Consider the following 27442-nt stretch of genomic DNA (forward strand, 5'->3'; position numbering starts at 1 on the left):
ACATAGCCTACCATTCTGGTCTAATATTTTATATGTTTTATGTAGGCCTTTATATTTATATTTTTGGCATAGAGTATATTTTATGTACCTATTTGACAATGTCTATTACAATGTTGTATGTTGTTTAATGACAATAGAGAATTGATTGATTGATTGATAATCCTTGTACATAGTTTTCATCACATGTATTTGATTACTCTGTAACCTGAATTTGATTTTGATTGAAATGTTTCATTATTATGAAAAAATGTGATTATTTTAATGCAAGTATTACATTATTGTAAAAATGTTTTTTGTGTGTGACTATTAGTCATTAGGAATGAATAAAAAAATAGCTTTAAGGAATTTTCATTTTTATTTTTTCATCTTAAATGAGCGTAATCTAAAAAAATACTAAATTTATATCGGCGTTCAAAGGGTTAAAATAATAATTCAAAAAGCAACTCAAACAGTTTTGCTTGTTGTCACCTGAGCACATGCGGACGCAATGTTTCTCCCACCATCGGTTAGAAAGTGCTAGTAGCTAAAATGGCGACTTGTGAACAGATGTTCTGTAGTTTACCTAATCTGTAGTATCTGTGCAACATGAGTTCCATATACATTTCAGTTTTATTCCTCCAAGTGATAATAATAACACCCATAGATGGTATCATCAGTTTGAATATACTGGCTGCCTTTGCAAGTGAAGAGTGCGGTTAACGGCTCAACCACAGAAATCAGTTCAGAAGACTACTAGTGAATTAGCAATTCAAGATTGTTTGGAAAGTTCTATAAAAAAGTTTACAACTACGTCCTTATTGTTTGCAGTTGTTACAGGTTCTAAAGCCTGCAGGCTATGGTTTACGTACCAAATTTTCAAACGAAATGTTATTGCCTGATAATAAAGACTTTCTGGATCATTTCATTTTCAGTGATGAATCAACATTTCACCTGAGTGGACATGTGAACACTCACAATGTGCATATCTGGGGCTTAGAAAACCCTCACAAGATGTTACAATTGCAGCAAGACCCCCCCTAAATTGAATGATTTGTGTGCCATATCTAGGCTTGTAGGCCTTTCTTTTTTGGAGAAGGAACTGTAACTGTAATCTTGATGCTCTAGAACTATGGTTATTTCCTCAATCGGAAGGAGATGAACCACAGAACTTCCATTTGGTAGCAAGATGGTGCACCGCATCACTGCCATTACTCAGTACGCGATTGGTTAAACGTTACTGTACCCGACCGCTGGATTGGTTGCAAGAGGCCTAATGACAGAGTTTGTTTCACATAGCTTCCAATGTTCACCTGACCTGTCGCTATGTGATTTCTACCTTTGGGGATTCATAAAGGATTGTGTGAATGTGCCTCCGCTACCAACTGACCTACCCGGCTTAAGGAACAGGATTGAAGCAGCTGTTGCAACAATCAATTTAGACACATCGATCAAAGTTTGGAAAGAACTGGACTATCAACATGATGTGTGCAGGTTGACGAATGGAGCTCACATTGAACACTTGTAAGCTTATACTTATACTACTATTTAAATTGGTTTTCAATTTCATGTATTAATTGTAATTTTAAGTTAAACACACAGTATTGTATACTATAACTAGATTTGTGTTGTTATTTAACCTAAGATAACACATTTAAGAGACAGTAGTCTTTTGTTAATTTTTTTGTATTACTAGGAGCTTTTCTATGCCAAGAAAAGCTGAAGGGTTATAAAAATGTAAATAATAGGAATTCATGTCTATAACAATTTTAAAGAACTTAAAATTATGACCTTGCCATATATGTATATTTATAAACTTATAAATGCAAAAGTGCCTTTATTTATTTGTTTTGTTTTAATGTGTAAACTATTGAACCAACTGTACTGAAATCGTACATGGACATTTTTAGACTCCCTGTGATGAATATAGGCCTATTATTATTTCAAAAGTCCCTCTGGGTTACATCCTACTGGTCTGTAAAGCAGCAAAAAATCCCATCTTCTCTAAAATTGTGTAATATGAACTGATAGAGCCTTTTTAAATATAATCAACTGTTCTGTGTAAAAACTGTATTATGATCAGTTTAGTTAATTTAAACAATATTTTCAGTTTTAAATTTATAGAGTGAAAGCATAACAAACGTAAAACAATAATAAAAGGTATTGAATTTTGATTCCTTAGACACTGTTGGACGGCCTATTTACAGTAGCTAAATGACCAAAATCAGGACTGGGCATTAGCTTGATTCAACAAACCACTCGCTCTGTGGCTATAATTTAGTGCAGTGAGTCTGTGATTATAACAAGTGGAATCACAAAGCAATACACAAGACACTAAATGCAATTATTATGATTATGACAGAAAATCAGGACATTGCATCACTGATGAGGTATAGGATACTGATTAGGTATAAAAATACTGATATAATAATTCTTACACTCAACCAAGCAAATAGTATGATATTGTCAACAATGATATGAATAGTTGTATGATATTGGGAAGCAAGAACATATACTTTATTGTATCATGTATTTATCATCTTTACATATATATGACAACTGCCATAATGTAAGTATTGAAATATGTAAGTATTATTAATGATGATAATAGTTTTTAACAATTACTGTATCCATACAATTTAGAAAACTATAGTGTTTTGAATGCAACCTCACTACAAAATTATATATACAGGATGAGTCAGAAATATGGTAAAATATTTTAAGACGTGATTGTAGAGCTAAAAATAAGAAAAAAATGTTATATAAAGGTAGGTCCGGAAACGCTCCATTAATGAGTAATGGCTGGCGAAAGATTCTGCTTTGTTTTCAGTTCACCTGGTGAAATTAAAAGTGATTCTGAAATGTTTTGTTCTTACTTTTTAACTCAAATAAGGTGGGTTCATAAGGAAAATCACCTGAAAAATCAAATAAAACAGAGATTGTAGTGTGAACAGTTTTTGAGAAAGAGTATGAAATTTGCCAAAAATCTAATAACAAAAATACTGTCTTAAATGTTTTATGTCCAATAACATTGTTAAATGACCAATAAACAAATTGTTTTTTCTAATACGGATTGTAGAGAATTTAATTCTGAAAACAACCATAATAAGCAAAGTTAACTAAATGTGTAAAAAAGTTATTAAATTGACTCCTTACGTATTACACTACACAGCAAACTTTTGCTGTTTTATAATATAACTTTTGCGTAACCATGTACGTTCACTTTTACTCGGATTGAAATATCAGTATTTCAGGCTCTTTGCATTACTGAAATTTTAATTAAATTCCCAAATAATTTACAAACTTTATTAGCTTCCAGGTTGAATTTTTATCCATACATTATTTATTATTTGTTTTTTAATGAACCAAGTAATATGCCATTAAGTTATAGGTTGATCTGTTTAGAAAGTATTTTTATTTGCAGAGTAAAAATAAAATCCGTTGTAACCAGGTCTCTAGTATCTACAGAATATTATCTCGGTTCCATATTTTGAGCTCTATCTCCACCATATGCACTAATGTTTTAATAACAGATAGAATATACTATGGCAGCAACAATGACACTGACAGTTGAATAAAAAATATTTATGAACAATGTGTACTAGAGTATGTGCTGCAAAATAGAGAAATATTAATTTAGTTATTTATTTGTCTGACAGGTTGCAGCACTTTGCGGCCATAACTGGATAAGGATTGAATTTAATAACTGTGCAAAATAGTGGGGCCACTCTCAGTGGCTTGGCGAGCTGGACGGCTAAACAGCGAGCATGATTGTACAATTTTAACCATGTATATTTACCATTGTTGCTTAGTGACAGTAAAGATCTAAATATGAATCTTGTCTTAATGAAAAATTGAGATGTGATTTAGTGATTAGTTTTCATAAAGGAACTGTCCAATCCACAGGGTTTAATATATCTTGTACTTTTACAGTCTAAGAAAAAGAACCATAAATGAAAATATAATAATAAAGACATACTTTATCAAAGACATGGTGAAATAGAATATCCTAAACTTTAACTAGTAGTGTGGGGATTGTGAATGAGTAGGCAGCATAATAAATTACTTTGTTGTACATCACAGCATTTAGTAAAGTTAGTTGTTACATAAATGTAAAATATAATAATAAAGACATACTTTATCAAAGACATGGTGAAATAGAATATCCTAAACTTTAACTAGTAGTGTGGGGATTGTGAATGAGTAGGCAGCATAATAAATTACTTTGTTGTACATCACAGCATTTAGTAAAGTTGTTACATAAATGTAAAATATAAATTTCATTTGTTTTTCTTCAATTTGTAATTTTAAAAGATAATGAAACTATACCAAAAATAAACCTATAATTTGTTACATTAGAACCGAAACTTACCAGGTTTAGTTGAAAGTTATGAAAGGAGAGTACGATTTTGAATAATTGTCATCATTATATGTTACAAAAAAGTATAACTCTACATTTCTAGGACTGAAATCTACCCTCTTCTTCAAGTGTAAAAAAACCAATAAATTAATAAACTAAATAGTGCAGCAATAGTCTGCCACTCAAAGATATAAATTATAGAATTTTGTAGTTTTGGTAGAACACCATGAAGTCCAGACTGGAGAGGATGAACCCAAACAATGTCACACACTACACAGGAGCCACGTAAACAAAAATTTATATCTTTGAGTGGTAGTTCATTGCCATATATTTTAGTTTATTTACCTTCCCACTCTGTAGACAGATATATTAGAATGATAGACCTCGACCAAAATGCCTACAGTTATATTCTATATTGTAGAGTATGTCTTTTGGAGAGTTTTTTAATTCACAAAAGGCCTTTGAAATGCCCAGTGCACACTCTGTGCTGATCGCGGTTGCCAAGGAAGTATTTATAAACAACCTTCACTCTGCGGCAAGGGGAGGGGTGCTTTTACCTTTTATAAATTAGTTATATAAAAAATTAGGTTTGAACTTAAAGAAACAAAATTTTGTTACGCGTATTCGCGTTATAGGAAAGTTAATGGATTTATTAGTGGCGTGCAAAGGGTTGATATATTAGGGTCTTTATGAGAGTTCAATCCTAGAAACATAGTGTTATACTTTTTTGTAACATATAACAATGGTAAATGTCGGCAATCATACCATCCTTTCAAATCATCCATCATCAATAAAATGCTTGAAACAATTAAAGTTATAAGATATGCTTTGTAAATTTTACTAACAAAATTGCAATGATTTTTTATTTGGTAAAAAGTGTCCTTTTTACCATTTAAAATTACCTCCATATTTTTAAGTGGTGGCAAGTCAGGCTTCCTATCAACAAAACTATTCCAGATGCAGCCTTTCTGACGATTATCTGCACCCAACCGTTCTGATTTCTCTAAAGGTTTTAAATGTGCAGCTTTGACCATATCTCTGTAACAGAACATTGCACAATTATATACATCTCCTGAGGAAAACTTTTAACTACATAGTTAAATAAGAATAGAGATCATATTTCCTTACACAAATAAAAAAATTAAGTGTTTGAGCAGTAATTTAAAATTTGACTATCTTTTTACTTTTTTAATTATTAGGAAAGGAAAGTATTTCATTTTATGAGTAAAGTTATTTAGAAAACATAAAAACTTAACATATAAACCCAAATTATTGGTCATTGTAATGTTTTGTTCCTAAGTTGTAGAAAATAAAAATTCAAAATTGGTTTATCCTATTAATAGTATAATACAAAAACATTGTGGAGAAAGATGTTTGGATATTTGAGTGTTACAATGTTTGATACTCATCACATGAAATGTGTAGAGGACAGATTTAGATCAAATTCGGCGTGGATATTTAACTATCAGAATAATACATAGAAATATTATTATTACAAAATGCCAAACATTATAAAATACTTATTTCAGAATTTTGTGCTTGTATGATAAACTGTTATAGTGTGCTGCAAATAATCATGACAGTAGTATTCCTGACATAGATGCCACAGTGACAAATTCAAAACATGTAGTTTATTTTGGATGGTCTAAATTAATTTCCTTTGACATTGTGAGATGGCATATTTACAGTAGCTGAAGGAACAATAGTATGTATATGTGCTTGTGTGTCTGTACATTACCTTACGGGGATTCTGAACTCACATTGGACAAAAATAGCTAGATTTCACTTTTTTATTTTTTATTTTCTTCTTCCCTGGACATTTTTCTCAAAGAAAACATAAATTTTTCATGCATTGGCACTTATTTCCTAAAGAAAATTAAATTACACGGACACCGGTGGCAAAAAAAGTGAGCTATTCAATGCCCAGTGATGAAGTCCTACTGAACAATTCACTTATATTATTCTGAAGGAATGTATGGATTAATAGATTTCAAACTGTTGACAGAATATCTGGAATATTTTCCATGCAATAACTGCGAAACTTTGGAAGCTATCGGTAGATATCGCTAGCTTTGGTTTGTGGGTAGATATATCGGTTTTTGCTAATCCCATGCAAGTGACATGTTTTACTTGCAGTTTCAGATACGCTTCAGACATAATATAGGTTAACCCATAATGAATCGCCAAAAAGATTTTACAATATAAATCGTAGGACTGTAAAAGCTTTTGGAAAGGGAGAAAGGGATACAGTGCCTTAGATATGTTTTGTATGACCATGAATATAAAGCTCATGGGACTTCAAGCCCTTCTATTCATGTATAAAAGTTTTACAACAGTCATTAAGGCATGAAGTAAATCAGTCTCTTATCTCCACTACAAATGAAGTAAAGAAATGTTACAGAGAAATCAACAACCCAAATAAAATTATATACATAACTGTGAGTTACGACAGTACATGGCAAAACAGGGGTTTTACCTCAAAGTATGGTATTGGTTGTTGCACAGAGGTAATTACTAGACATGTCATAGATTTTAAAGTACTTTCCAAGTTTCGCAATCAATGCGAGAAAATGAAGCAAAAAACAAATGACTATCCTCACACTTTTAAAAACTTAGTTGAAATACATAAATGATCTTGTTACCAAAACTATGTGAGATCTTCACCTGGCATGGAAGTGGAGGCTGTGCAACACTCTTGTCAAGATCAGAATCTTTTGGTTTTCCGTATACCACTCTCGTATCTGATGGTGACGCCAAAACATTCACAATTTGGAATGAATGTAAGTTTTATGGTGATGTAAAAATAGACAGTGGCAAAGAGACTAGGTACTGTATTGCATAACTTAGTCAAGGGTAGTGTCAGGACAAAAACCCTGTTAGGCGGTCATGGCAATCTGTCAGAACCTATAATCAAGAATCTAACTGTATTACAGAAATAATATATAAAACAATGTTGGTGATATATCAAAGATGAAAAAGGGAATATTTGCTATCCTAACCCATTTTAAGTCCACAGATGTAAAGCAAGTTGTCATCACAACTGTCCACAGCAAAACGACTCCTGGTGTTTTTTTCAGTCAGCCATTGCTGAAAAACGACCACCTGAATCTTACAAAGATTATCAGAGGCAACAGTAGCTAAAGAAGCTCAACTGACCAGATGTCTGCCAGGTAGAACTCAAGTGCTAATGAGGCGCTGCACAATGTTATTTGGTCCAAGTGTTGGTAGAACGTATATGCCTCAAAAATAAATCTTGAAGTATGCTTAGTTGAGGCCAATTATAGTGTATAAAACACAAGAGATATAAAGTTATATTCCAATTAATTATTAAGAAAAATCTGGTAAAACATTGGGAAAGTTTAGTTCTATGGTTGCCAAAAGGTTCAACAAATCCTGTCATCAACTTTCATTGGCCAGGAAAAAAGGAAAAACATAGCCTACAGGAACAAATTGAAGCAAGGTCAGATGGAAGAAGATGAGAGGCTGAAATAAAAGAAGACCAGATGTATGTAGCTAGACAATTTTGAGCATTTATGTGTTTATCTTGTTCTAAAATGTTATTTTCTATTACATTACACCTACTAATAATTTGACTTAAGATTACACAAAGCAAACAGACATTGTAATTTATGTGTATGAGTGATTATTTTCAGTTTTTATTAGACCTATGGTAAAATGATGGTAACATTGTTTACTGAACAAACATATGTATAGGTTATGTTTAATCCTGAGTTTGTTTCTTTCAAAACTATAGATGCTGTTTTCCGAAAATCACATTTTACCATGTTTTTCAAAGAATAAATTTGTACAACTCGGGTAATAAACATCCTAGGAAGTTGAAATTTTTACCACATGCTCTTGATGATAGAAAGCAACATTTTGGGTATAATTAAGAGTCTAGAATTGAAGGATTTTTAAACAATATTATTTTTATAGTAAATAGTTGCAAATTTTGAGAAATCTTTTCAAACGTGTAGAATGTGTGTGTGTGTGTGTGTGTGTGTGTGTGTGTGTGTGTGTGTGTGTGTGTGTGTGTGTGTGTGTGTGTGTGCGCGTGTGTGTGATATGGGCAAAAAATACTCAACCATTTTGATACTATAGGTACAACACAACACCAATTTTAAAGTGACTGGTCATATATTGATCAAGTTATATCAATATGAAAAAGTTATACATTTTGTTTTATAACAATTCATAAAATGGTACATGTGGTGTGTGTATATATATATTTCCTTTAACCAAAGGTATGTCTGAGACCAGAATCCCCTTAAGAATCGTTTGAGGAACAATGGAGAGATTTAGCACCAATGTTGATATATTGAAAAGTAAGGCACATATAAGACATATATTTTTCACTGTATCACTTGAATAAGTAAATTACAAGCACCAGAAGTAGATGATTTTTAACTGAAGTAGGCTTTTTAAATGAACAAATTTTTCTTTATCAGGAGAAGAAGGCAAACTCAACTGTGGTGACAAACACATAATTAATTCAAACCAGAAGTCCTCCTACACGTGCAAAATTTGAATAATAAGAAACATTCTTTATTGCAAACACTGAAATAAATGTCTACTGGATTCATGACTAGTTCTCTTTTAAAATCGTCAGAGGGCTTCATAATATTACATTATAAATGCTTCCACTAAAAAGTCTATGGACTTTGACTGTACTATTCCACACATATGTGTGACACACTGGCCTAAAATATCTCATATGTTATTGATATCATTAGAACAATTCTATCAAATATCATAGGAGTTTTGCAGAAAACTTCAATTCATTTCAATGATATTTATAAAAACTGATTCACTATCCACTTAGGAGCATCAAAATATTTCTCTTTAAACTTAATAGTCATAATATACATCAAATATGATCAGGATATTTTAATATGTTCCAGTGACAACTATCATAGAAGTGTCTGGTATGCAATTTAAAAAGAAAATATGATGTTCCAGTTGTTCAGCAGTAAATAGCACATGAAGCTACGGGTGACTGCTAATCTTTAATAAAATAAAACTCCCATTGATTTTAAGGATCAAATAACAATGTATGGAACAGATACAGAAGCAGTAGCACTATTAAATTTGTACACAGTACAACTGGCAGTTATTCACAGCTTTGCACATGATTTCCTATAATAAATACAGTAGTCCTGAAAATATGTGACTGCCACTGGAAGACATTCTACTTTCCTAATATATTTTAGAATAATTGAGCTTTAAGTTAGTTTTGGGAGTCCAAAGTCGGAGATATTCTCCAATAGCTCCAACAATTTCAGTAACAGATGCATTATTTTAGGAGGTAGATGTATTTATGTTTTATATTATTTCAGTGTTCATGGTTGACGTTCAAAAATTAAACAAAACTGTTACTGGATCTTATTTCAGCTTTTGCAAGTGTAAAAAACTTCTGGATCAAATGAGTTATACTAGGGCTATCCAGAAAGAAGATTACATTTCGATATAAACAAAAAACAAAGTACGAGAAACATTTTTTATTATATACATTTGAAAGTGACATTAAAATACTATTTTTCAATATAAGTCACCATACAAATTTATGCATTTATTAAGACGTGAACTAGTATTGAAATTCCAGCGTTACACAATTCTGCCGCCTGAGACTTTAACGAGGTAGTCACACTCTCCCGATGTTCCACGTCATCATTAAAGCGCTGCGTTACAAGCAAGGTGTCCGTTGTTGAAAATATGTGATAGTCGTTAGGTGCAAGGTCCGGACTGTAAGGTAGGATGTCGAAACTTAAAGGCATCCAGGACTTCTCGAATCCGATTTGGAGTGTGTCATCGAGCGTTGTCGTACAAAAATAAAATGTTCAAACTTAACTTTCCTCTGCACATGTATTTTATTGCTTTTCTTAACTTTAACAAGGTTTTAAAACGCCTCTCAGAATGTATGGTTGTGCCACGTTTTAAGAAATCAACAAGAAGAAGACAATGTTTGCACGCATTTCCTTAGGTTTTTGGGGGAGTGTGTGTGCCCATACTCCATAGAACAGAGGTCTCCAACTATAGCCCGTGGGCCACATCAGGCCTGCGAACATATTTTTTCCAGAGTACAGTACTCATCTCGAACTTGCTAGTTCTTTTCTCAATAAGTGAACTAGCTGTAAACAAGAAGTGATCAACCAAAATGTAAGATAGTAAGTGGTCAACATGGACTATATGTGTAAGGGCATAAAGCTCGGTGCTGTTGAACCTACAGTAACTCTGACTGTGTGAGACGGGACCAAAATAACCTCATCACATCAATGCACCCTGGCGTGACTCATCATTGCTTTTTTGCTTTCTAAATTCTATCTTCTTGTCAGCCACTTTTTTTATGCTCATAACAATGGCTTCTTGTACAAAAAGGAAAGTTGATTTTGAGAGCCGTGCTTTTAATAAACAGTGAATTCATGACTATTTTATGATCAATAACAATAATAAAGTATTATGTCTTATTTGCAACGAGACTATCTCTGTTCTCAAAGAATTTCATGTTCCATTTTAACAGGCATAGTACGAGAGGACAAAATTGCTTCTTTGATAAATTCGCTTTTAATTCATAGACAAATTTTTACTAAGCAATCCCAAAAATAAGAGGGTGATGTATACACCAGTTTAAAGTCAACCATATTCTGGCTAAAGCTGGTAAACCTTTTAGTGATGGCCAATTGGTGAAAGATTGCAACTTTATGAGTGTGGAAGAAATCTGCCCTGATAAAGGTTCATTGTTCAATGCTATTAGTTTGTCGGCGAACACAGTAGTGCGCCTTACAGAAGATTATAGACATAATGTTGTTTATCAGCTGAAAGACACATGCAAGGACTTTGAATGGTTCTCAATTGCTCTTGATTAATCAACTGACGTCACTGATTCAGCTCAGGTTCTTTTATTTGTTCATGTGAACAGTGATTGTAAAATCACAGAAGAGTTGGCTGACATTCACTCTATGGAGAGTAGTGTGACCAGAGAGAAAATCTTTGTAAAAATAAATTAAACCATTTCTAATCTTAAGCTCGATTTCAAACGCATGAAAGGTGTTACCATTGATGGTGGGGGAAAAAATATGTCTGGTACAAAAATTGGAGTAGTTGGAAACATTTTCAATTCTGTTAAAGGAGCTGGTGGTGTTCAACCCGTGATTTATTACTGCATTATCTATCAACAAGCGTTTTGTGGTAAACACATAGATGTAGCTGAAGCAATGAATGCAATTGTAAAACAATCAAGTTCATTAGACCAAGTTCCCTCAAACACTGCCAGTTCAAACATTTTCTTGCTGAAATTGACAGCTCTTATCCAGATGTTCCCGAACACTGTGAAGTTCACTGGTTGCAAAGTATTTCAGCGGTTTTTCGAACTTTGTGAGATGATTGACATTTTCATGACTGAACAGAGTCATCCTGTACCTGAACCTTTTTGACAGTGTGTTTGTATAGGAACTGGCTTTTCTTATTGACCTCACGGCACAATTTAACTTTCTGAACTTGAAACTGTAATGTAAGGTAAAAACTCTTCAGTTTGTAATTTATACTGGCGTGTCAAAGCTTTCATAAAAAACTCGTACTTTTCAAGAAGCATTTAGGATCTATAAATCTTAAACACTTTAAATCATATAAAAACTCTGGTAGTGCACTTAATAATGCTATCTTCCCTAAGGATTATGTTTTAGGAATCATGTCTAAACTAAGACATGAGTTTGAAAACCGCTTTGAAGACTTTGATCATGTACCAGACATTCAGATGTTTCAAACCCTTTTAAGTGTGACATTGACAAAGTGGCTGCTCAAATACAACTTGAAGTAGTCGAGCTAACAACCAATGACTCACTCAAGACCGATTTCCAGCAATGCTACAAAGAAGGCAACCTACTTACATTTTACAGTTCTCTCCCAGAGAAATATTTTAAAAACATAAAAAATGTGTTATGTTTTCTCTTTTTGGATCTACTTACAAATGTGAGCAGACTTTTTCCAAAATAAAATTTATGACATCTAAATACAGATCTTCCTTGTCAGATAAACATTAAAAATCAATCCTAATGATTGGAACTCAAAGTTTCACCATAAATGGGCTGAAATTTTAAGTGGCAAACAAATGCAATCTTCTCACTAAAAAATAATTGTTTTATGTTTATCACTTGTAAACTCGTGTTTGTCAAGTTTTCTTTAAATTCAATAAAGTACCAACATTTTGTATTAAATTTAACAGATTTGGTTTTGTTTCATGTGTTTTCATTAGGCCCACTTGAAAAGTCCTTTTACAGAACAGACATTATTTTATATGAAATATAATTATTTGTTTGGTCACAGCATTTTTGCAATCACATAAAGAATTTTAGTTAGCCAACAAAAAAAGATATTTAAGGAAATATAGCAACTTAAAAAACTAAGCAAGAAAATCACAAAAACCACCACTGAGCTATTAATTACAACAAACTTCATGAGTGAATGGGGAGGGCTAGACTTTCTGCCCTGAAATATTCCCAGCCTGCCTTCCTGCAAAAATGTACAATGTAGCCTATGAGTAAAAAAGGTTAGAGACCCCCTGCCATTTACTATAATTTGGTTTCATAATTCACGTGTTTTACCCAAGTCTCGTCTCCTGAAATGATTAGATCAAGAAGCGAGTCACCATCTTTTCCGTCAGTGTACAAAAATGTCAATAAAGCAGCCATACGCTGATTTTTATGAATTTCTGTTAAAATTTTTGGTACCCATCTTGCACAAAATTTAGGGTGACCTGACTTCTGCATAAGAACTTCGTATAACAAACTCTTTGAAATTTTAGGAAAACCAAGTTCTGTTATTATGAACTGGCGGTCTTCTTTAATCTTCTCATCGACTTTAGAGACAATTTCAACGGTCACAATGCTTGGCTGTTTACTTCATTTGTCATCATGCACATTAGCTCGGCCATTTTTATACATAATGCATCACTGACACACTCCACCTTCAGTAATCATATTGGTCCTATAAACTTCTCTGGTAGTGAGTGATAAATCTCCATCTTTTGTGCTTAGCCAACAAAAAAACTAAGATAAATTGGAAATGGCTGCAAAAATTGGCGCTGCTCTATTAGAAAAAAACCAGTTGCTAGAAGGAAAACTTGCACTTCTAGAATCCAAACTCACCAGTGATGAAGCAAAAATAGAAGAAATGAGTACTGAGGAAGAAAGCTACCTGAGGAAAATTGAAATTCTTCTTCAAAAGATATCTTAACTGGAAGTACAACTTGACAACCAGAAAAAGCTTAATTTAGACATCCAATACACTTTTGAAGAACATGACAGGAAACAGGAGGGGATTATCAATGAGCTAGTACTAAAAAAAAGGGAGTTAGAGAAATCTATGCTGCTAAAGAGACGGAAGGTCACTGCAGAGCATCCTCTTCTCAAGAATATGTAGACACTGAGACACAAACAACCCCTACACCTGATCAGCCTCCAACAAATGCTCCACATACTGGCACACTATTTAGTTCCTCTGCTCTTTTGCTGGACATAGCACAATTAAAAAACAGACAGGAGCAACTGGAACTTATGGTCAAGGAATGTACTGGAAAAATCCTTGACCAAAGCCAGGCAGCAACTTTGGCAAACAACAAATTTAGAGAAGCTTCTCCTACTTTAGAGCGTGTCCAGATGACACCCTCTAGAAGCCTTACTACCACCAACAAAAAGAATAAACACAAAGTATTAAAGGGGAAAAATCAATCTAGTGTGTCACTGCAAGTTGCAAAAAGTAAAATTAACCATCAAAAACAACATAATTCAAAAATAGAACCTAACCATAAAAGTAAGCAGCCGCCTCTTTTGAAGTTGGGATCACTTCACCCCCCTGAAAATTCAAAACGAAGACCACACAATGAAACTATAGAGGAATTCTTTGACAAAAATATTGACTACTATAAGCAAATTATAACCAGTAACCACCAAAGCAGAGAAACAATTACAGATTTTAATAGCAGTGACGAAGAAGAGGCTCCTTTTTTAGAATCGAACACTTCAAGGAAAGGGAGACAAAAAACTCAATAAAAGGAAAACTTGCAGTCCTGCACCAAAATATAAGAGGGCTAGTAAATAAATCAAATCGCCTCCTTAACTTAGCTGAGTTGAAAAAGCCCGATGTCATCATCTTAACAGAGCATGGCCTCAGACAAAATCAGATAGAGTCCATACAATGGTTACCTGGCTATATCCTAGTTACCCACTACAGCCGTGCTAACCACAGGCTTGGAGGAGTAGCTATTTTTGTAGACAATGCACTCCAAAATCACGTTGAAGAAATTGATATGTCTCAATACTGCCAAGAACTTGTATGTGAGGTTGCACTTATGAAGATCAATCTCAACAATTATATTACTTATATTATGGGTACGTACAGATCGCCAGACAGTAATCTGGATGTTGCAATGGCTACATTATCTCATCTAATAGACGACAAAAAAAATTGAGAACAAACCTCTTTTAATAATGGGTGATATAAATGTCGACATACTCAAACCAGACAGAAATACTACAAAATTAAATGAAATGCTTGCTTACCACAATGTTCAGAGAGTCAACTTGCCAGCTACAAGAATCACTCCTACATCGAAGTCATCTATAGACTGGATTGTATCAAATAGCACCATTGATGCACTTGACACAACAGTTTTTCATACTGGGCTCTCTGACCACACTGCACAGATGTGCACTATTACCAACCTGAAGAGAACAAGTTTGCCTAAATCAGTGCATAGAGCTATTGGGAGTAGAAACTTACATGAACTGAAAGGTTTGCTAACAAAAGAAAAATGGGAAACTGTGTATACTTCTTTGAACTTAGAAGAAGCCTACAACAACTTTAGAAAGCTAGTGACAGCTGCCCTAGATGCTGCATGTCCCCTTATGACAGCTGGTAGCAAAAAGAGAACACTAAAGCACTTCGCTGATGCAGAAGCACTAGTGCTCAAGAATGAATTCCTAACTCACCTTAACGAGTATGAAACTACAGGAAATCTTGAGGATAAAAACAAAGCAATGGATCTCAAAAAAACCTATGACCAAAAACTGAAAACTCTGAGAAGCCAAGCTATTGCTAGTAAAATTTCCAACTCAGAAAACAAATCTAAAACAATCTGGGAAACAATAAATACTGTCCAATCAAAAAAACAAAACTGCTCACCTGAACTAAAATTAACCATTGATGGAAAACTTATTGAAGATACATCTATAGTCGCTGAACAATTCAATAACTACTTTGCCAACATGGCAAAAAACACAATTAACCTTAATAAAAACTCTCATAGAAAACCAGTTGAACCAGCTGAACGCATAGGCACTCAAATTAATGAACTTAGTTCATTAAGACCCACAACCCAAGAGGAATTAAGATTAATTATTAAAAACTTTAAATCAAAAAACTCAGCCGGTATTGATGACATATCCACAAAAATACTAAAGCACTGTGCAGAAGAACTTATCTATCCCCTTACTGATATCTTCAATAAATCTTTCAACGAAGGACACTTTCCCTCAGCACTGAAAATATCAAAAATCTATCCTAAATTTAAGACTGGCAGTAAATCAGAATTAAGTAATTACAGACCCATTTCATTACTACCAACTGTCTTAAAACTTTGTGAGAAAATTGTTCTCGTCAGGCTATTAGAACATTGCAGGTTGAACAACCTGTTAAGCAGCTCTCAGCATGGCTTCGTCAATGGCAAGTCAACAACTACAGCAATGATTAGCTTGATAGAATCAGTGACTGACAGCATAGAAAAAGGCAACCTGACTACAGCTATCTTCTTGGATTTGAGCAAGGCTTTCAACTGCCTGGGTCATGACCTCATACAGAAGAAACTAAAAGCACTTGGTGTAACAGAAACAGCTCTAAAATATTTCGAAAGCTACCTCAAAGACAGAAGTCAAATAGTCGAACTAAAGTCTAATGAAAAAGGGTTGACTAAAGCATTCCGATCACAACCCCATCCTATACATAGAGGTGTCCCACAGGGATCCGCGCTGGGTCCAGTGCTTTTTATTCTTTTTACTAATGACCTTCCAGATTACTTACATGAATATACTAAAACTTTGATGTACGCTGACGATATAACCTTAATCCTTGACAACAATACACCTGAAAACCTTAGTGTAAATGCTTTTATTGCGGTCAACATGGCATATCAATATTGTGATGGAAATGACTTAGTGGTTAACCCCTCTAAAACTACCCAATTAGGGTTTGGGAGAAGAACAGGACAAATTAATTGCTCACCAGAAGTTAACTTGGTTGATCAAACCAAATTCCTCGGAATTACAATTGACTCAAGCTTATCCTGGACACCCCATATTGACCAGCTATGCAATAGACTAAACTCAAGCCTATATGCACTCAAACAGGTTAAAGAAATTGGTGATCTGACTACAGCACGTACTGCCTATTTTGCTCTATTTGAGGCACATATAAAATACAGTCTAGCTGTATGGGGAGGGACATCAAATGCTAACATGACCAGAATTCTAATCCTTCAAAAAAAAAGCAATAAGAATACTTGCAAACCTTCATTTCCGGGAAAGCTGCAGAGAGGTTTTTGCAACATTAAAGATCTTGACCGTGACCACTCTCTACATACAAGAAGTTATTTTATATGTTGATAGAGAAAACCTATCAAGGCTTGAAGACCTGCACTACTACAACACCCGCAACTCAACTATGTATCCACTGCCCATTCACCACTAAGCACAGTATGAAAAAAAAACCATCCTACATAGGAAGAAAGCTGAGCAACTGTCTACCGATAGAAATAAGAACGAAGAAGGGGAAACAGCTAAAGACTGAACTCCATAAACTGCTCTCACACCAGGCCATCTACACACTTTAAGAATTTTACCAAATGACCAACCCTGGACATTAACATTCTACTCTAAATGTTTTATGTCACCAATTAGGTTTATTAATTTTTGACACTATCTCTGTACTTGATGTATATGAATAAAGAACATTTTGACTTTGAATTACTAACTGCACTTCACAATTCTGGATTTTCAACATTTTAAACTGATATTATTAAACAACAATAAGCGACAGTAACCTCACAGCTAGATAGCCAATGAACGGAGAAACATCAAAATGTCCTGCCCCTAGCAGCTACAGAGCAAAACACAATCTACTTTCTGAATAGCCCTTGTATTACAGATGTCATAGTTGACTTTCTGGTGTTGTAATAGATTAAAAATAAAATCCCTATGAGTGGTTGATATTCATGACAAATCTTTTATTTGCCTGTTAAAAGCATAATACCCATGTGTCAAATTTAATTTTTTTAGGATACCAGGAAGTTGGTAAAACAAAAGTATGGTTATTGCATGGATTACAACTCCATATCAACCCCTTTGCATGGTTGATCTTCATGCAAAATACTTTATTTAATCTGTTGATATGACACATGTGTGAGTCAAATTTTATCAGAATAGAACATCGAGAAGTTGAAAAACAAAATATAGTTCTTCTAAGGGTTGTCGATTACAATCAAACCCCTGTGGATGTTTGATCTTTATGAAAATGCTTGCTTTAAGAAGTTGGAGAATTAGTGATAAGTGCGTGAGGGCTTTGCCTTTACAAGAGACAAATGAAATATGTCACACCATGTGTCAAGAAACAGGCTTAGCTAGCTGTATGCAAAATTTCAAGTCTATAGCTCATTTAATTCTCGAGAAATCCTGTGGTCAGATAGATAGACAGACATCATGGCGCAGTGTAGTGGGTACGGCGGTTATCGCAAGATAACCAGATCAAGCAACGCCGAGCGTGGCTGCTGCTTGGACGGGTGACCGCTGAGCGATCCTGTCCTTGCAAGCGGCCCACCTGCCCGGCCATTGGTGGTGGTTCGGAAGTCACCTTTAAGCCGTTGGTCCCCAGGTTAAGTGTTAGAGAGGGCTTCTTAGCCCTAACTTCGCCTGGTAAAATAAGACATTCTTTACTTTTTTTACTTTACATCATCAACAGAAAATCATGTCCAAAACCTATATAAAATTTGTACATTCTCTCGACAGACAAAAAAGAAATTGTGTTGGCCTACTCAATGACACTCAAAGAAATTTCATTATTGAAGATGCACCACCATAGAACTCATTCATATCTACCTTTGTAACAATTAAGTCTGATCCAAAATTTAAAGTATGTAGATGATCTTTATCGAGATCTTGCCACATGATAGATTCATTGGATGGATGAGTTAGATTTTATAGCAGTTACTAAATAATACAAGTTTCAGTGCAGTTTGGAGAGCTTCATGCAAAATTCCAAATCTGTAGGTCAGATCCTTTGTTGAGATGGCGTGATGATGAACACAACATTAGTTGTCGTGATTGACTATTTATTAAGGCTACAAATAATTCTGATCATTTCTGAAGATGCAACATGAAAGCAGAAACACTAGGTCTATAAATGTCTCATATTCCTCAAGTTAAAATGTATTATACTAAGTATAATAGTCACAACTCACTAAATCTTTTATTGGCCGGGTTTTATAATAGTCCAGTAGAGTTCTTCTTAACATTGTGTCATTGTCCATCTGTCAGTCTGTGTGATAACTCTGGATAAAAAAGGTCCCAGAGACTTGGAACTTGGTACATGATTCCTCTTGGTCCAAAGAAGAACTATATTAATTTTGGGTCAAAAGGTTAAAAGGCTATCTGTCCATCTGTGTGATAACTCTTTCGTTATGTTCTGTCAGGTCCTTTGATACTTGAAGTGGCAGGTGTTAACACAGAATCTCGAATGGTGAGGTTGTATAGCTTTGTTATAGGTCAAATATTGTAAATGACTATAGTTGTACTGTAGTTGTATTTAAGTATTTTAAATACTTTTCACAGCTCATTATAATACTAAATTATAATTTATCGAAAATAACATATAAAATATTTAGCTAACAATACTCTGATAATAATTATTTTTGACATACGTTCTAAAATATAAAATTTACATTTATTTTGTGCACAATAAATGTTTTTCATTATTGAATAAACAATCTCAACTTACCTAAATTCTTCATATGTAGATACATTTTGGTTCACAGCTCTTAATTTAGCATCATTTTCTCTCCAATACTTCTTGTCTTCTTTGATACTCTCTTTTAATTCCTTCTCAAGTTCTTTAAAATCGACTTCACTAATGTTTGACATGAATAACTGGAAGTAAAGTAGAACATTTATTATTCAGTCTAGGCCTACACTCAATTCAATATATTTTACAATCAAAACATTCTTCTAAAGGTGCAGGAATATTTGGTGAAGTGAATAAAGTTGGAGTACATGCTCCGTAGCAGATGCTCAGGTAGTGAGGAGTAACTCCTACTAACACGAGTAAGTGCTCTGTTCGATGTGAATAAAAAGTCAATATTGGGCAGAGAACTTGCTCAGGCAAATGGAGCAAGTGCTCACAGTTCCCTTTCCCTATCTTGTGCTAGACAGACGTGTTGCAACTTGTCCAGATATCGAGCAGATAACACTAATATTCAGCGTCCACATTCGCATTGTTGTTTTAGTTGTCTCACGAGTTACAACAAAACAAGTGATGGCTTGTGATAAAGGGAATAACCCACAACTTGAAAACCAGGCTTCTTTTATTTCGATTATAAAGGAATATCCAGTTATTTTGGAAAAGAGTAATATACCAAGTATCAAAAACAAAAGAAACAGAACCATTGAAGAGATTCAAAATCGAATCGATAACGAATTGGGATTGCATCTCGACTCAAGCCAAATTTTGAAAAAATTCAATAATATGAAGAGTAGAGTGAAGTCAAAGGCAGATACTAACAAGACTGGCAACAAGAAGGTTATCTTGAAACCATGGGAAGAAGAGTTACTTAATTTTATTGAAGGTGACACAGACAACCCGGCTATTGTGCGTTTAAAAGGTACCGTAAGTTCAGTTAAAACTGCTAAAAAAATAATTTTGCCTTTTATAACAGTTATTAGATCTTGTTGATATGATAAATAAACTCTCATTTTTTCTCCATATTGTACTGGTATACTTTGTGTTTATTTTTTTTCAGAACTACGCTTGTAATAAAGAACTTTACGTTTTCAGGTGCTGTTACTGTGGGGATTGAATAGACTCAGAATGAAAACAGTGTTTCTTTTGACTCTTCGGTGGATTCCACCAACTTTGAAACTAGCTCGGACAACACAACTGAGAATCGACAAGGAAAAACACAAGATTCAACTGCTGAACAACGTAAAGTAACAACGTTAAACAAGCAAAGAAAAAACTTAAATTAATTGAAACTGAGGAAACTAAAGATTTGACCTTGCCTGAGCTACAACGTTTGGTGCTACTTAAGCAGCTTGAGTACTTCAAAAAAGCTGAAAAATTTGTTGATATACGATTGAAACGAGAATATAAGGAAATTGATCAGCCACAATCAACAGCATCATCTGAGCAAAACGGAATTCAACAGAGGAACTACAAACTATGATTGGAACTTCTTATTCAACAACTTACTGTGATGGATTGGAGTTCACTACTCTGTAATAAATGTATAATAATGTAAAATAAATTCTCATCCTGATCCTAGGATAAAAATACCTACCTACTTTCAATTCCAAAAAAAAACACACCAAAAACAAAAATATCTAAACTCTGGGGTTGTAATGACCGTGTTTACGTGCGTACGACTTTCAATAGAGCCAGTCTTACAGACGTAAAGCCAGTGTCTGGGACAGTCGCTCAAGGGCCTTATGTAGGCAGTGTGTACGTACAACCGCATATACAACACAGCCACAAGCAAAGGTTAGGTCTTACTGTGTTACAACAAGGCTTGTGGCCGTGTTGTATACGTACAGTAGGAAGGTATTTTTTATTCTTTTACCAGAATATTTATTTACACAGTACATTCTTTTTAAGCTGTTAAGCTCCATGTATCAGCTGAGCAATTTTGGTTCTTCTCTGTTGTCCTCTATTGCGGATGTCTCTTTCGTTACGATTCTCTACATTGCCAACTTCATTGTTTTGTCTTTCCTCAATGTTAAAGTCAAAGTGTTCATCACTTAGTCTTTTTGCTACATTATGAAGAATAAAGCAATAAACAACCACCGATGGAACATTTTCAGTTTTAATCCTAATTTTGTTTTGCATAATTGGGAAACGTTGTTTCAACTGACCAAAACTACGTTCAATTATTACTCTTTCTTGGGCTAAACACAGATTGTATGCCCTTTCTCTAGCAGTTATTGGGTTTTCATAGGGTGTCATAAGCCAGGGAGCTATCCCGTAACCCGAATCTCCAATTAGGAGTGCATTAGCTTGATTGAATTCCATAATTCTGTAAATATCTGAATTATGGAAATTCCATAATACTGTAAATATCTGAATTTCTCCAAATTCGTGCATCATGCACTGAACCTGGCCAAGAAGCATCTACGCTTGTGAACTCTTCAGCAAAATTACAAGTTGCCTGCACATTTATACTTGGAAACCTCGTTCTATTTATATATTCATCGCCATGGTCAGAAGGCTTGCGTATAGGTATTTGAGTGCAGTCAACAGCTCCAATGGCTGAAGGAAATCTGTATTTTTCTTGCCAATTGGCTTTTTGTTGTTCCATTTCTTCTCTTGTAGAAGGAAATTTTATCCATAAGTTTTTCTTCAGTAATATAGCAGCCATTACATCTGAAATGGTTTTTGTGACTGTAGTTCTGTCGATACCAACATCTTCGGCAACAACACTCTGAAACCCAGGATCACCAACATATCGAAGAAAAGTACGCATTCTGTCCAAATTGGGCAACGCACCACCACGCCTTTCAAAGTTTTCCCCAAGAAAACGATCATTAGTCCACTCAACATTCATTTTATTAAAACGATAAAGAGCTCGTTAGTCTTGCTCTAGAGATTCCCGACGCACTCTGTAAAGTTTTACAGCACGAAAAGGTACAAACTCTGCCATCACAAGATTGAACGTCTTTACTTGAGCAAGTTGTATCTACTAATGAGTAGATCGGTAATTTCTGGAGTACCTACTCACATTTTGGAGCAAGTGCCTAGTTTTATTCACCTAAAAAGGTGAGTAGATACTCCAAGTCAATTGTCTAGTGATCAACATGAGAAAGTGCTCCGAGCCTCCACTGAGCAAGTTCTTTTTATTTACATGAAACTGGAGTACGTACTCATTTTTTGGAGGAAAGAGCATTTGCTCAGCTTTATTCACTTCACCCATTATTTCTGAGCCTTCACTATGGAATTGTATTATTGTGTAATTTTCACCACTTTCATATAAACCTTATACTGTTTTGTTCAGGAGGACGATTACAATCTAGATTTAAAAAGTGAAACCTGTGTTTTGCCACTCCAGCTGTTAATTTAATAATTACCCTGTTCTTTGCCCATTGAGATATTACAAAATGACAACAATACAAGGAAGTGTTCTACACATAACGTAGATTTGGTTTAAATGTTGATTCAATGTGAATGTTGAGTTTAGCTCCAGTTCACTTTCCTCTTAGTGCAGACTTTGGAATCTGATGATGTCAAAGACTTAACTCCTGGAATTTAGAGTCATATTCGTCTGAAGAGATCCAAAAAAGTCAGTGACAAAGAAGCTCAAAATGAACTCTTCACATCACTTCAATGGGTCAATCCATATGAAGTGAAAAAAAATGTAATTGGTTGCTTGACTATTTTTTATATGTTTATAGCATATTTATAAGAGGTACAAACATAATTTGTAAAAAATGTTTATTTGTCACCATTTATGCATCAACATTGGTGACCATTTTTTTGTTCTTGAAAATCCGTCATATGGATTAACCCCATTAGAAACAACTATACCATAAATAGTGTAATATAGGTTAGTATTCCTATTATCTCATCAGGTGCACAAGTGAGTGCACTAGAATGTTTTAGGCACAAACTCTAAGGGTAGAGCAACTGAGTTTTCTACACATAAAGTAGATATGATGGGAAGGGTTGATTCAACCATACACAAGGAAGTGTTTATTCTTATTCAATATATGATTCTTGAATATTCCAACTCTAAACATACAAAACGCAAGTGTAGTCAGTATGCATAAGTAATGAAAGCTCTGCTGGAGACAGTGATAGTAAGAAATCAACATAAAAATAAATTTTGTATACATACACATATTGTTATACAAGAATCAGAAAATTTCATGCTCAATACAATGTTTTTTTTTAAATATTATAATATCTTTAAAATTAACAAAGTGATAATACTTTCCACAAACTATGCTTTATCTAAGTTTATCTGCTTTTTTAAAATGCCTGTACGTAGTAGACCAATACGATTTAGAAGTTTTTTTTCACACAGTTTTGTGATTAATCCAATCTAGTTACATGAATAACTGTAAATACAAAATTAACAGTTGGAGTTGCAAAATATAAATTTTATGTTATTAACCTACTGTAATAGTCTTCCTGAGCAGGAAAAATATTTAAAGTAGAACTACTTTTGGCACAAAGAGTGATATTTTTCTTCTAAACCTACTCATTGCATTATGTGTACTGTTGTAGCCATTAATTCACGTTGAACTGCAAATTTCTGACATCAGTCATCACGCTAACTTTGAATAAGGAAAAAAAAATAGTGAATTCTGGAGGGTTTTGACTCTCAAAACTACAACAATATGTTTATTACGATCTTCAGAGAATACAAGGTCATATTAGGCTGACGTAAGTGCCTCCAACCATGCGCGGTATACAGAAGCACTTAGCCCTGTGCCTGAAAAATATTTCTCAAGCTAGTACTAACTTTTTACTACAATTTTGGAGCTGCCTGATTACAAATAGGCCCAACCATTATTACGAGCTGGGAAACAAACCTTGACAGAAAAAACTATGACTATTTACTATGTTGCAAGAAAATTACTTCCACTTTTAATATTCTACTACTCTATTATTTATCACTGGTAACTTCTGATCACATATAAATATCACTTTCCTGATTGAAGAACTAAACACAATTGCATAACAAACTCACACTGTAACTAAAGAAAAGATAAATTTTAAAAAAATAAACAATTTCTAAAAGTTTAAACTACTCATATAATCTACGCTCAAACACATGTACAATGTTTCAAATAAAATAATGCTATTAGAGGTAAATTTACTGCAGTTAAATAATGGACAACATGGTTTTCGCTAGAAAGCACTTTATATTCTATGGCAATTTTATAACAAATACTAGGTGATAAATGTAACACTAAAAAATAAACAGTTGAAATAATAAAAATAAAAAAATAGTTATTACACCATATCGAGATGTAATGTATATACACCAGTAGGATAATTGTTAAACTGTTGTAATACTGTACTATCACTAACTGTAGAGTATTGCAATGGTATCAAATATAGACAGTTATTATAACATTCAGTAATGTTCAATGTACATACCAGTAGGACAATGTGGGTTAAAGAGGCAGTTCTTTATGATTTTAACCCTCTAAAACCATACATAGTTTTGTTCAGGGAACGAGCCAAATACTTTGAATAAAATTTAAATTATAATTGGCAACACTGTCCATTAACTTCACTCATACCCAAATTACAATAATGTGAAATTTTTTAGGTAAACACTGATTTATTTATTTTTAACCTTTATTACGGTGTATTTACAAGCAATAAAACCATTCTTGGCAATTAAATCAATTTCAACATTACAAAATATGAAAATAAACTTAAATATAAAATAATTATGTATATCTGTAATATTTAATGTAAACTAATAACAAGAACATACCTACACATTCAACAACCAAAAAAACATTCAAAACTTTCAAGAATATTGTTAAAAGCATAATAAAAGGTATGTTGAATATAGAGTTTGTATTGGCTACTATTAACTTAATATTACATTTAAAACACACAAACCAATACTTAAAACTTTTCTTTTTTGAGGCCTTTCGATAGCAAGTCTATCTTTGTCAGACACATCACAAACTCATAAAAATATAAGTTTTAAGTATTGGTTTGTGTGTTTTAAATGTAATTAAGATAATAAAAGGTACATAACACTTTGCACTGTAAATCTCCACAAACAGCCGTCTTAACAGACAAAGCACAATTACAAGGGAAGCTGTTAACTAAATTAAAAAAGAATATTTACATGCCAATCTATCCAGTTACTAAAACAGAAAAGAAAAACATGATGATAGAATATATTACAAATTGCTTTCCAAACCGGTAAAAAAAGAAATTTAAGCTATTGTAATGGCTAAACATATCTCTGTATTGCAAATTTTGTAATTGTCATTAAATTTTCCAAATAATACAGTAGACACATAAATGACGAGTATAGTATTAGCGATAAAAGAAATTACCAATTCAAGGGGAGGGGGAACGGGCCCAGTGCCACCAAGTGACAGTCATCACATTCACATTAATTAAGTATTACTATCATTAAGAGCAATGACGCATTACCTCCTGAACTCAGACAGGCTCTATGTCATGTCAATTTCATCCACCACAGAGTTATATAGGTAGCGTAATAGATGCAATGAGGTGGGAGGAAGCATTCAATACCATAAGAACTCACTGACCGTTCACCATTGACTTGTACACTACTTACTATGGAGTACATGTACTGACAGTAGTACAATAATACTGAACTGAAATTACCCACCAAATTACTTTTTATACTGTAATTTGAAATACAATGTAATTAAAATATAATGTAGCCTTATTTGATTTAAGTACTTGTAATGAAGATTCTTTACTCATGAGTATCAATGATTCGATGTTATCGATCATTTGAGTGTCGGACGCTTATTATACTGCAGCCGTTGCGGTATAAATGACTTAAATGCCATACATATGATTTTACTGTTTTAATTAATTTTGAACGATATTGTTATTCAATACATTAAAAAGAGCTGGCAGCAATAATTAATTCAAAATAACTCTAGTAACAGAATATTTTGAATTCGATTGTGGTGATAGTCTCTTACCGCAGCCGTGTAATTTGAAATAACAAATTCAGTTCTACATTTTGGTATTGATATTTTTATAAGTATCGATGATTTGATTGTGGTGGTGACCGCTTAATATATTTCGGCACTAGTAAGATTTAATCTAATTATATACCCATTATTATTGAGACTCAGATTTTTTTGCCCTAATGGCTACATTTTTAAAACTGATTTTGTTTATTGTTACGAAATGGAAAATATATGTTAAGCTATAAACAAAAACGTAAATAGCATCCCAAAAAAATTAAATTTAGTACAGGAACATTAGACTATTACGAAATAAGCCTACAGCCTATGGTATAGGCTTACAACCGAAGTAACAACTCAACCATAGAAATACTAAAAATTAGTAGGATGAAATGGCACAATTACATTTTTTAAGTTTTTCAAGCATATAGGACTCCCACTTATAGAACCTTAAACACTTCACAATATAAACATTAAGGCATGAAAGACGGAATCCGAACTTATAAATTATTGCTGTAGGGCCCTTTTTAACCTAAGTACTCAGTAATAGGGTAGAGAAGTCAACAAATATCTGATATGACTTTCAACAAATAGTTAGAAAAATTACATGGATATTTCATTCTACTTTACATCCATTACTAGTCAGGCGCAAGGCACTATGCTGTAAGTTAGCAGTTTAAGTAAGTAAAGAAGTATAAGAATACACCAACCGTCCACCGTTGACTTATACACTACTCACTATTGAGTATACGTACTGACTGACTGACTAAGTGACAGTGAGTGACAGTAGTACAATAATACTGTAATGAAATCACCCACCAGTGTACTGGTAGCCGTGGTAGCACTGTTTTTCTGTTTTTGAGCGTACTAAGCAAAAAGTAAAATGACGGTAGAAGAAAAGTGGTTTGTATGCTAAGAGGAATACCATAGTAGTCAATAGTCAATTTAGCCAATCATCTTTATTTACATATCATCAAGATCGGTATTGGAGTCAACAAAATAAATTAATTAATTAATAACATACATCACTAAATAGCTTGAGTTTCTTGCTTTACAATGTCGACCAAGTCCAGGTATTCTTTAATGGAGTAGCCAGGTCTCTCCGTAAGCCATTTATTTAGTTGAGTCTTCAGTTCCTTCTAGGTCTTTCAGTTTT

At 33.7% G+C, this 27442-nt stretch overlaps 1 protein-coding gene across 5 annotated transcripts in view; it reads right to left on the bottom strand.

Annotated features, from left to right (window-relative positions):
* The window catches only part of LOC124360807 (coiled-coil domain-containing protein 103), a 44284-nt gene extending 17117 nt beyond the window's left edge, over positions 1-27167 (bottom strand). The window contains exons 1-3 of one of the 5 annotated variants that reach the window (XM_046814736.1): positions 27042-27167; positions 19373-19521; positions 5239-5374 (exon numbers count right to left, since the gene is read on the bottom strand). In XM_046814736.1, the coding sequence (XP_046670692.1) occupies positions 5239-5374; positions 19373-19515 (279 nt within the window). In that variant the 5' untranslated portion in view covers positions 19516-19521; positions 27042-27167. Of the gene's footprint in view, positions 1-5238; positions 5375-19372; positions 19522-25771; positions 26533-26691; positions 26975-26996 lie in introns of those variants that run through there. The other 4 variants (XM_046814720.1, XM_046814755.1, XM_046814728.1 and 1 more) reach the window with 4 other exon arrangements.
* Between the last annotated feature and the right edge of the window lie 275 nt (positions 27168-27442).

Source organism: Homalodisca vitripennis, chromosome 1 (genome assembly GCF_021130785.1).
Source record: "Homalodisca vitripennis isolate AUS2020 chromosome 1, UT_GWSS_2.1, whole genome shotgun sequence".
Taxonomy (NCBI): Eukaryota; Metazoa; Arthropoda; class Insecta; order Hemiptera; family Cicadellidae; genus Homalodisca; species Homalodisca vitripennis.